The sequence below is a fragment of the Centrocercus urophasianus genome, unplaced genomic scaffold (assembly GCF_019232065.1).
Source record: "Centrocercus urophasianus isolate 14NV4802_14NV808 unplaced genomic scaffold, USGS_Curo_1.0 seq_18, whole genome shotgun sequence".
Lineage (NCBI taxonomy): Eukaryota > Metazoa > Chordata > Aves > Galliformes > Phasianidae > Centrocercus > Centrocercus urophasianus.
This window is the reverse complement of record NW_024884733.1, coordinates 13,156,912-13,169,476: the sequence shown is the minus strand read 5'-3', so window position 1 is coordinate 13,169,476 and position 12,565 is coordinate 13,156,912. Positions and strand designations below refer to the sequence as shown.

At 38.2% G+C, this 12,565-nt stretch overlaps 1 protein-coding gene across 4 annotated transcripts in view; it reads right to left on the bottom strand.

Moving 5' to 3' along the window:
- ABCA4 (ATP binding cassette subfamily A member 4) overlaps positions 1-12,565 on the bottom strand; it is a 72,230-nt gene that overhangs the window by 46,504 nt on the left and 13,161 nt on the right. For 3 of the 4 annotated variants that reach the window (XM_042819927.1, XM_042819928.1, XM_042819929.1), the window contains exons 7-12: positions 7,621-7,818; positions 5,911-6,000; positions 5,303-5,540; positions 4,218-4,357; positions 2,955-3,071; positions 1,976-2,173 (exon numbers count right to left, since the gene is read on the bottom strand). In XM_042819927.1, coding sequence (XP_042675861.1) covers positions 1,976-2,173; positions 2,955-3,071; positions 4,218-4,357; positions 5,303-5,540; positions 5,911-6,000; positions 7,621-7,818 — 981 coding nt within the window. Of the gene's footprint in view, positions 1-1,975; positions 2,174-2,954; positions 3,072-4,217; positions 4,358-5,302; positions 5,541-5,910; positions 6,001-7,620; positions 7,819-12,565 lie in introns of those variants that run through there. The other variant, XM_042819930.1, reaches the window with a different exon arrangement.

Here is a 12,565-nt window from a genome sequence, read left to right as displayed (position 1 = left end):
TTCTTTCCCTTAACATGAATTGCATTCAAAACAAGTGCTGCATTCTCTAACTAGGTTTTTTTTTCCCCAGTAAATTGCAACAGAGCTTGTGCCTTTAGAAACATTGTGATTTCAAAATTGATTCATCTTCCACTTGCTAAGATTTATTTCTTATCTTAAACCAGTAAATATTTAACAATTTTAAATGGCTCAACAAAGATGGGAAAACCAAAGTTAAATATCAACAAGAGGATTAGAAAATTAAAACAGAAATTAGTGTGCATTAAGAGGTGCTTAGCCCTCACAAAGAGTTTGTCTGTTCCGCAGCCTAAGGCAATCAAAAGGAGCGACAGGAAATTCTTGGAGTGGTGCAAATAAGCAGCCACTGCATAACTTCTAAGATTCTCAGCTGTACCACACAAACCTGAAACCTCTAAGGATAACTTCTGGCAGTACATTACCCTCACTGTATACCCAGGTGAGAGATAGGGTGAACCTGAAAAGGAGCTATTTGTTCCCATTGTGCTTGGTACAGTGTGAAAACATTTCCAAATGCTAGCAACTTAGTGTAAACAGCAGACTTGAAAGTACTAGCTTGTTACAATGAGCTTAGGACACTAAGATCTACTACCAAGTACAGTAACTGCCCCAGTACTGTGAATATTCTACTACTGATCTGTACTGAAGCAATATATCTCAGTTTAAATAAGAAATAATTCTGCTAATATGATGCTAAACATCATCATCAGAATTAGCAGAAGTCTGTGCAAAAGCTTTATTGCCCTCTATTACAACAGCTTTAAGAAGGCAGACAAACCATAAGGTCCTGCCTTCTTACATGGGTTCTTTTAGTTTGAACTAGACAGAAATAAACAGGGCTAGGGTTGATCCTGTTGCCTACAATTAGTATCAGCTTTCTCTGTGAGTTTGAGGCTTAGCCATTCAACCATTATTAACTATCCTTTCAGATACCGTATGAAGTAATTAAGCTCTTTAAAGACTCCAAACCTCAGATGAGAGATGCTAAATGTTGTGTATTATGGTCAAGTGCAACAGTGTTTTAAACTCTCAGTGTTAATCCTACAGCATTGCAGGCTCTACTAATTTTGTCTAATTTCTTAAGTTTACAAAGAAGAGTCAGCATTTCTTCTATCTAACTCAGCAGGAATCCATGCCATCTCAGGTCAGGTTACAAACACGCTTTTACCTAATATCAGAAAGATACAGGAAAAGTATCACTTGTGTCACTTACCTGGCTCTGGAAAGGAATGGATGTAGTAGTTTGCTCAGTCCTCTAGAAATCTAATCTTTTTTTTTTAATCACTTACATTTTTATTTTTATAGATTTACTAATCTGAGTCTGACAAACTCATCTGTAAGTTACACTGTCCATGCTAGAGTAGCCTGATAAAGCATTTTCTGAATAGCTTCATATTTTCATCTATGTTTTTAGCATTTCTTTATTTATATGATGAAATTTCGTGCCACTTTCTGTACTGTGACTCTTAAAAAGCCTATAAAAAACACAGCACTCTAGAAAATGGATGAAGAGATTCCAGGAAAGAGACAGACGTCTTGTCAGAAGTAGCTACAAAACAAGCAGAAACTCCCTGTTTTTTTGATCAGGTTCTCAAAATCCTGTACTGGGAATTTCCAAAGAACTATTAGTTCTCTAGTCCTGTCCTTGCTGAAAATAGCAGTCTGGTAGTCATTAAAAAACAAAACAACAAAAAAAAGCCAACAAAAAAAACAAAACCCCAAAACAACAAAAAACAATGCAGTTTTCCTTAAGGAATAAAGCACTTTCTGCTTCTCAGCCCCAAAGCACATTCAGACATTCAATTTACCTTTGGAATGCAGCATTAAGGGATTGTGAAATTTAAGGGTTTTTTTGTTTGTTTGTTTTTTGTTCTGCTGCCACAGATTCAAGGTACTGTCTATCCTGCTTCAAGATATTCTCCAGAAAGATTCCCAGCAGAGAGAGAGATGCCCTTACCTCCAGATACTGACTGATCAAACGCAGAGCTTGGTCTGCAGCACTGAATATGTTCCTCCAGTCAAAATCCACCATTCCCTTTTCCCTACTCCCTGGAGGCCCATTGTGGAGAAAGTTGATGATGTATTCAGCAGTTAAGCCTTCAGCACCCAGCTGACTGTTCAGGAAGCCCCTCACTGTAGAGTGCTTCAGAGAGTCCTGAGAAAACATATTGGAACAGCTTTACTACAGTAATCCTCTTCATGTGTCATATTTAGAAAGAAAGGTTTCAACTTCCACAGCTCTTTCTGAACTGTGAAGTAGTACAAAAGGGTATATTAAGAAAGGAATTTTATAAATGGGTAAATATGTGTAGCCAAACTGGAGGTAAGAAATGAAGAATGGATAAGAAGGAATATATCCTTGAATACTAATTGCATTTTTTCTCCCTATGAGCAAGAGGATAAATGTAATAAGTGTCTAATATAATAGGAAAAGAAGCTTGGAAAAACATACATTTTATTTAGAGTAAACTGCTTTATGGACTTCAATCACAGATACTACTTGCAGCTGATCAAAATCAGATCTAAGGGAAGAAGAAATAAGCCATTTCCTCAGGCAGTAAAAATTGCTGGGTCTAGCTAAAACATGGTTCTACTGGTTTCTTTCCCTATGTAGCACTCTAGAAAATCAACTTGGGTGTTTTGAAGGATGCTTTGCAGAGGCTAGAAAGCAGTAATTACTGTCTTTATTAAGAACTCATTATCATACCGAAAAGAGCGTCTAAATCTGAGGTTGCCAGAGTCTCCGTAACACATTTAGGACTAGGCTTTAAGCCAAGCTCAGCCAGCAAACCAGCAACCTTATAGGCAACTGATTCCTTGCTGCAAAGGCTGTGCTTCCAGACAAACCTTCTAAAACATTTATCTTCTTGCTTAATAAAAATATAGGATGGTGAAAGGCTGCTCTTACTGAAGCTTCCTGCTAAGTTATAACATACACGGATCATATTCATTTGCAGGCTGTTTTGGAAGAAGTACCACAGCTGAGGTCCTACTTCTTCCCAAGCTTTGATCAACAGTCTGAGGCGTTCGAGTTCCTCGAAAGTGGAGTTTGCCTGAAGAACACAGGAAAGAATGCTTAGAATGCAACAGAAACAAACAATGACAATCAGTGAATTTACAGTCCAGGCATTCAGTGATAGCGAAACCTGTAACTTAACTTACAAATGTGTACTTAATAAAATTTTTAAATGGCAGAACTATAAATGCTCCTCAAAAAAGGGAATTTACAAAATCTATTTGGAATCAAGTCACTTAGGGTATGTTTCTGTGGTTCTTGTAATGAAAAAAAAAAAAAAAAAAAGCCCACATTAACCCTACTTATCTTCAATTCCTTTAACTACTCGGGTTTTAGGTTGAATGATTTCCTCTTTGTTTTTTTCCCTTGACTATCTGCCTCTATTCTGTAGCTGGAGCCTAGGCTCTGCAACAGAGCTCTTCAGCTGAGACCATAAAGCCAGGTGAAATTAATTTGATCATTTATATCAAGGTTATAGCAGAGAGGTAGTCTGACAGAATGGTGTCTGACATGGAAACCTGTATGAAGAAAAGTGTGTTGCCATGTTGAAAAAATGGCACCCATTGACATTCACTGCCACTTGCTGAACATCTATGGAAACTAAACAGTGGATGTCAGCTCAGTATGGTGTTGGATGGCTCAATTCAGCAGTGGTGACAGTGACATGAAAGACAAGCCATGTTCTGGAAGGCCATTCACAGATGTAACACCAAGAAATGAAAAACATCTCCATCAGCTCAACTGCACAAATCAGCTACTGGCAATGACTGTTGAAAAACAGCATTTTGTAAATGAGAATTTACTCCATCAAACAGTGCCATTGTGTCTTTGAGTCTGTTGCACTTTCCATGGAAATAAACAGGAGGTATTACTTCCAGAGCAATCTACATACATATGAATATTACAATTTCTGTCAATGCAAATATAGGAACATGCCATAAAAAAGGCTACTTGAGCTGGAAAAAGTAGTTTGGGCCAAGGCAAGATGAATTAGAGAAGACATGCCTCCTGGGTTTTTTTTGTTTTTTTTTTTTTAATGAAATGTAACCAGTCCTCTTCCAACAATCCTCAGAACAAGAGGAGTTCCTGAAGAAAATCTGATTAGGTTGACTGTTATTCAAAGTACATTTCTCAGAATGCAATTTTTTAGAAATACACATTTGTATATTTTTTAATTCCTTACATTTTTAATGATTTGTTGTATAGGAGGTGAATTGGGAGCAAAGAGGATTTTTCCCATCAGCAGGGGCTTCACAGCACTCCAGGCTATTTTGGTTAAAGGGTTTGATTCCAAGTTCTGAATCAATTCATTGCAAAAGGGTGCTAAAGACAGAAAGACAAATAGACTTTATGTAACTTTCCTTCAATTTTACTACACGTAACATCCTGCAGGGCTTTTTGCTGGCAACATGGACACCTAAATGTATTATGAAACTGAATAGGATAAGCACATTTTGTAATATAGAACGACAATGTCTAAAAAATTGAAGAAGATTGTAGATTTTATAGTTGTAAAGTATAGTTGTATAGTTGTAAAGTGTAAATCAGAGAGTACAGAATAGCAAACAAATTTCATATTGTTTCACTCCTTACTATGGTAGTTGATTCTGATATGGGAATATTTTCTTTCTCCTATCAGTCATTAATTCTTTCACAGAATAAACTTAAGGACTGGAGATTCAGCAGTTCAGAATTTGATCTTACAATGAACTTAGAACTAAGCATTTTTACATAAGCATTTCAATCTTACTTCTGAATTATAAATTATTTTCGCAGTCAGAATGGAACTTCTCTGCTCCCTGGCTAAGGAAATGGAAATACTGGATCTCCTACTGGTCTTGTGAAAATTCAGACATAAAGTAGAGTCAAGTATCAACACAGATAGAGGCATTTAGAATTCTCTCTGGTGGTAAAACGCTCACCTCTACTTTGCAACCACACAAACATATCAATCATACCAGAAGGAACAGACAAATACAACAAAAACTTATATATATAACAAAAATAGTGAGCGATCTCAATATAAAAAAAAAGATGAATGGAAAATTAAAGAGGACAATAAGGAGACAAAATAATGAATAGCAGAAAAAATAAAGTTGGTTCCTCTTTGATTTCTTTCCTGTTGCAATTGCAAGTAAAATTATTTTATCTGTCTCTAATTTCTCAAATCAACTGCTTTAAAGCATTATTTTATAAAAGCCATAGTGGTATTCTAACATACACTGCATATGTCCACAGTATCTATCATGGTTTGGTGGAAAAACTTACTGGTTGTATTATCATAAAGATAAATGGATTTCTTTGTGGAATCAATCCCCAGGAAAGCTTTGTAGTTGTTATCTTCATACCAGTTGAAAGAAAGCACTCTGGATCCACCTCCTTCTGGGTAGCCACAGAAAAGATCAGAAAGGGAGCTCACCAAGTGGCCTAAGGATTCTGGTATTCCATCTTGTACAAATGGTTGCAAAACCATTAAAAGGTCCTGAACACTTTGCTTCCTGACTAGCTGCAGTAAAAAAAGATTTCTTTGTTAATTGCAACCCTCAAAGGAAGAAAGTAATTGGAGAGATCTCCAAAGTCCAGAAGCAGTCAGAATCCGACCATTTCATCTCTGTGCTGGTTACAGGCACCATTTTCAGTTCTTGTTCTTTCATGTCTATTCTGAATAAATCAGTAATAAATCAGCTTCAGAATTGCTAATGCTTATGTCCACATTTATTTTGTGATGAGAGAAGAATGAATTTCTAAGAAAGCATTTCTTTCCAAATAATTCTGTTTTCTTTCTGATAAAGCTGGTAATGGGAATAAGTAGAATAAAGGATAAAAGACTACACATCACTCAGAAAAGTGATGCCTTCTGTTATTAGACCACTTACCTTTTGTACTGCTTGGGAAACATTAGATAGCACCCTCCCCCAGGACCTGAGGTCAGCACCTGCCGAATTTCTGTCCAACACAGTGGGAAGCTGCAAATACATGAGAAATACAGATGTGCTTTGAATAGCTTATAAATAACAACAGCTAATATGGTAAGAGAACAAAATCCAAATGGCATCTCTAGTTCAGTGAGTTATTTGGAACACTGTCTAGACAGTTTTGTTGGTCCACAAAACCATCACCTGCACAAAGACTCACATACCAGGTTGATTCAGTGGTCTTACTGTCATGAGGCTGAAAAAGCCACAATCCATTGGAAGTATAGCTTGGTATGCTTTGCTTTTCTAATCTCACCACACCAAGAGGTGCAGAAATAGGGAATGAATCAACAGCCATTTATGAGAAGCTTCTTCTCGGACACTATTCATTCAGTGTGATGTAAAGAGTCTTGTTAGCCTTTTAATTTATCAAGTATTCATTCAGGAGGCCACTGCTTACCACTGAGGGGAATTAGCTGGTAGCAACTGCAAGAGCTCCTGATTTTCAAGAAACAGGTGACACCATGGCATGCTGTCGTATACTACTTCACTTACATTGTTGCATCCAATTCCAGGTGATGGGGATGAGAGACTTCCGGGTTTTGGCAGCAGAGCAAGCAGCACAGTCATAGTCTTTCTCCCATATTGTGTTAATACTGAGGTATTAATCGTCTCTCTCTTAGGATTACCTTACATTCTTTTACCATTTGTAGTCAATTTATTCTTTCCTTATCTTAATTTGCACTTGAAACCATGATATTACTCTGCCGGGACAGCAAAGTCGAATCAATTCTTTAGATTTAGGATCTGCATAGTACAAAGCTGCCTGCTGTATACAGCAAGCTGCCGAAGCGAAGATCTCATCATAAGTTACATAGTAAAAAACAGCAAGATAAATGCAGTGTTGCAAAATACAAAGTTATAAACCTGGGGAAAACCAACACTGAATACATACACAGCGATGGACTATCATGGAAAGAGACCTTGTAATCATCACAATTAGTTCTCTGAAAGCACCAGGGAACATTAGATAATACAAGAAAAGAACAGAGAGCAGTTGCAAATATATATCATTATAACATCATATACTTATCTCCATGATACATGGATACTGAACTGAGGCTGCAGCTGTGGTTTATTTATGGCAAGGACACGGCAGAAATACGAACACAAAGAAGGGCAACAAAAATCAATAGGAGGAAAAGCTTCTGTAGAAAGTGTGATTAAAGCCAGTAGAACTTGTTTAAAAACAAAACAAAACAAAAATGATTTGTATAGGAATTGTAATTCAAGTTGCACCATGGCTTTGACTTTAGAGTAAAATTCTGCCATGCTGGATGAAGCAGACAGGATGGAATAGCTGGGGTTATTTCAGATCCCTACTAGGTTGTGCTGCATCTGCCCTGTTACACAATCTGAGAAGAAAACACTGATTTTTAAATTTTGATTCTTTTAGTTCTGTTGTATGGTGAATTGCTGTTATCTCCTAAAGTATGTTCCAAACTGTCTACAGCTCCTGCTGATGGTAGGCTAATAATCCTACATCAATAGTCACACATTTGCAGTAGCAAGTGAACAAAGACTGCTTAAACACTGGTGATGCACTATGAAGAAAATTGTTGAAGTTCAAGGAAGTATCATATAGGTGAGGACCGTTGTGTTAGCACTTACCAGCTGAAATAGCTTAAAGAAATCAACATTTGCATACAAGGCATCCTCTACTCTCTGTAGGCTTTCCTGGGAGAGAGCACACATGGCCTTATGAACAGAAGGGAGGCCCCTTCGGCTGCTGAAGATAATAAAGCGGTTCAAGAGCATCTGACTACAAGCAATGTCCTTTAGCGTCAAGTTCGGTACACCATACGCAAACTGCAATCAAAAACAATTTATTATTTCATTTTGTGAATCTTCAGACCTGTGCAGGAACAATTAGAGATTAATAAAAAATAGACATTTGATATCAGCACCTGCTAATATTTTCATGAATGGCGGGAAGATGAGGTCAGCGTAAACACTAATTCTTCAACAACCTTCATTCTGTGGTATGATAAATCACCTCGCCTTCAGACAAACTTTTCTTCTCACTAGAGATTCCTCCTTACATTGCATCCTTCTAATGAGTTTTCTTGACTTTCTGGCATACAAGCATGCCTGAGGCCATGCCACGCTACTTATTCTTATGGTTAAGCTTTTGCTTGCTTGAAAGTATTCCCCCAGGACTAACCAAATGTGCCACACAACCCTACTTTTTGTTTAGCCTTATGGTTCTGTCATCATCTGACCTAAAAGAAAAAGGTAATTCCAATAGTTCCTAAGCTTGATTTCCTTGTCTTTTTTACTTTAGTTACGATTATTCCCTAATGCTTCCAACACAGCATTATTCATTACCACTGTGCACAGGCATACAGCCAGACTCTACAAAGTCATTTTACATTAAACTACACCCAACCTACTTATTTCAACTACTAATATAAACATGGAACAGAAAATAAAAATTTTCTCCAGTGTTTAATGAGTGGGAGCAGTTTGTAGTTAAACCAATGTAAATAAAGAGTAACTGCACAGAAATCAGTATACCTGCAATTTTTATTGTTGTATCAGAATACGCTTGGAAGTCTGAAATTTAGCTCTGCTTGCTTTATAATGAACAGAATACATAGTAATATAATGAAATATAGCACTGGAAATTGCCCATAAACTAAAGTTCCCATCCTCTGTCCATCTCTTCCATAGCACAAATTGTAAGGAAAAAAGTTCACAAGAAGTTCACAACATCACAACATTATGGCTCTAAGTCCTACCATTTTGAAGACACACACATGACTTTCAGACTACAAAAAATATATACTTGTATTATACAGATTGTGTATAATGACAGTGCAAAAGAAGAGATGCATCTTTCTAGAAATCTGGCAGGTACTGTCCCTATCATCCCTGCACATAAATGTATATTAACATAATCTATTCTACTTACACTAGGGAGTCTGAGCACAAGTACAGCAACAAATCCTTGAAGAGTTCTAACATAATACAATTTTAAAAAACAGGACACCTGAAATCAAGTGCACAGCAGTAATTAAATTAACCTCCATCAATTTCCTCATCCTTTACACCACTGCTTGGTCTTTGCAAATATGTACAGTCTAAATAATCAGTCCACTCAGCCCAGGCTCTTCGCAAGTGAATGTTCTTCCATAAGTAGACATGGCGTGGCAAGTACTTTATGCTATTCAGTAAGCAATAGTCTACATACTAGATTATGAATTTTTAAAAATTAAATTACAAATGTGTGTCCTCAGATAGTGTCTTTTCACCACACAATTTCATCTACAGGAGAATCTGCAAGTGCAAGTACTGCTAAGAAAGCGAGACTCGCTTTACAGCATAGCCAAGACCTGTGAGACAAAACAGGGCATTCATGCTGCACTGTTAACACAAGTTAGAGAGAGGCAGAATGCAAAAAAGCAACTGATAGGTAGAGTCTGGCTTCCATAAAGATCCTCCAAAACATCTAATTTGGCCACAAACTTCAACATTTGAATTTAACTGACCTAATGACTGAAGAAATAAAGTCTTTCACTGACATCACAGTTCTGGAAAGGTGCATGTGAAAAGAAAACATTCTTTTAACTGTGCACATCTGACTTGGCATAGTCCTTACCATTCAATGAACTGCAATACAGCTGAGCTGCACGGGGAGGCAACCTGGAATCTTACTTTGATTTGTGAAATGAGGAAACTGTGACGTTAACATAATTGAAGGAGATTAAACACAGAAAAAAGAAAGGTTATTTACAAACAGTAGCTGCATTTCAAGAATGTTCACAAACAGATGGGTTTAGAAAAACATAAAACCTCCGCCCTTCCAATTTTTCCGGTAGGGTGGGTTGTTGCCAATCTTTCCTGAACTTATTGTGTTTAACATCAGCCTCTTATCCTTATCTTAGAATGACTCAAAAAAACAGGTCCTCAGAGGAAAAATTCAATACTTTTTTTTTAATCAATGTGTCACTTTGTCTAAAGCAATGAAGTCCAAATTATTATTTCAGCTAGTTGCCTGTTTGATCAGGTTTAGTTTTCAGCTCTGTGTGTCATTTCCTGCATTCCCAGGCAGCTGGGACCTAGATCTGCAGCCAGCTGTTGGCAGCAATCAGGCTCTTGTAAACAAGCTCTCAGCTTACTTTTAGCTCAGTCAGCTCTATTCCATTTCAGCCAAGGAGAAAGGGCGTCTAGCGATATGCAGGCAGAGTGGAGTGGCATGAAGAACTGGAGATGAGCTATTATGGTAAAGGCTAAAGCCAACCACAGATCTGTATTCCAGTCAAAGATCTGAGACTTTGACCAGAACCAACCATGAGCAAGTTAAACAGGCTGGTCTTATCAATAAGATCTAGAAGAAAATCTGGACATGAACCAGCAGCGTGTTCTTGCAGCCTGGAACGCCAGTGGTGTTCTGGGCTGTGTCAAAAGAGGGGTGGCTAGCAGGGAGAGGGAGGTGTATACTGGAGTATACTGTATCCAGGCCCAGGAATCAGCACAAGAAGGATGCAAAGCTGTCAGAGTGAGTCCAGGGGAGGGTCACAAATTCTATTAGAGGACCAGAGCTTTTCTTCTATGATGGAAGGTTGAGGGAGTTGCAATTGTTTACCCTGGGGAAGAGAAGGCTCTGGGGAGAGCTTATTGCCATTTTCCAATACCTACATCACTCAGAGGGTGGTGAGGCAGTGGCACAGGCTGCCCGGAGAGGTTGTGGGTGTCCCTTTCCTGCCAGTGTTCAAGGCCAGCCTTGATGGGTTTCTGGGCAGGCCAATCTAGTGGATGGAAACCCTGCCCATGGCAGGGAAGTTGGAACTAGATGATCCTTGAATTGCCTTCCAACCCAGGCCATTCTATGATTTTATTAATTGTGATTTATTTCCCATAGCAGAGTAAGTATTCAATTGCCATTAAAAATAATTCTCATAGAGTCTCTTTTGAGAACCATGAGATCAGATTTTCCTCATTCCATTGCTCTTGGAGAAAGTATTCATAGCACTTTCTTTCCTCATAGCTGTAAATCAGCTTCTGTGAGACGACATTATACACCTGTGATAGCCGTTAACAAGAAAACATCATGCAGAACAATGAAAGTGGTGTTTAATACCAGATTTCTGCCAGCTTCATCTTTAACTGATGCTCATTTTCTAAAAATTCCTAGTATAAAAAGAACAGCATCTTTTTCTACAGCAGCACAGAGAATACAGCAGGACAATATGTTCCAGCAGGCCTCGAGAATACTTCTGGAGATGAAAGCGCCATCAGTCCTGCATACATTAACAGCTGAAGGATTTTCAACAGCAGATGAATGAAAGCCATTGGGCAGCTAACATAGTCTAACAAAACAGCACACAATTCTCCTGGGACAGCAGAATTCTAATGTAGAAGAGGAGTGGCAGCAGGGAGGAAAAAAGAAGCCCAACAGCGTATCTATATTTATTTGTCTTGTCAGAAGCTGCAAGGAAACATTTTTCTGCTGTCTCTGTAGATACAGAGACGTAAAAGCAAGTTGGATGTATCAACTGATACTGCTGGCTATGCTATGGTCTTGTGGTATTGCTTCATGACCAAGTGAGGAGTGGGGAGATCTTCTCTTGATACTAATCAAGAACACAGCAGATAAGATCTGCAGCCAGTCAAACTATCTGGAATCGGTGGGGCACAAAAAGACACTGAATGCAAGATCATTAATCTCCTCCCTTTTTGGCTGCACACAGTTCTAGCATTTGTGCTTTATGTGATGGTGAAAAAGAATTGAATTTTGAGCCTCAGTTATTCACTTGTTTCAATCCACACACTAACACAGTGTAGAAATAGTTCCAGAGTTCTGATTCAGCAACATTCATTCATTAATACAACATTCCCCTCAACTCCCACATACCAGTACACACAGTTGCAGAGACAGCCTGGACTTGGTCAAACACAATCCACCGTTTAGCTGCTACAGAAGTGATCTGACCTGCAGTTTTCACTGTGAATTTTCTGAGTGGGTTTGTTATTCAGCTGGAATCCAAAAAAATTAGGTCTGCTTTCACACTCCACCACTAAGGTCAGCATACTACTTTGCTGGCATTGGGGCAGAAAATTTAAACATAAAATTAGGAGCCTGAAAATTGTTTTCTGCTGTTAATCATCAGAGCAGTTGTCCCAAAAAAACCTGAACAACTACCTTCTGCTTTTGAGAAGTCTTTGATCACAAGGACATACACATTACTTGTCAGTACCATTTCTTAATATCTTGCTGTTCAGGAGCAATTATGGCATCAACCAAAATACCTCTATTTAATACATATGCAAAATACCCATAGAATCACGGAATGATTTGGGTTGGAAGGGACCCCAAACATCATCAAGCTCCAGCCTCCCTGCCACAGGCAAGGTTACCTATGTGAAAAACTTTCCCTGATATCTAATCTAAACCATCCCTCCTTCAGTTTAAAACTGTCAAGACAAAAAGCATTCTTCTAGGTCCATAAAAAATATGCAGCCACTAATGCAGGTATATAGTGTGAAGTCCCCACTGAAGCTACTTTGCATATACAACTCAAGAGGCTGTATTTCAGGCAGGTAACTGGTAGCT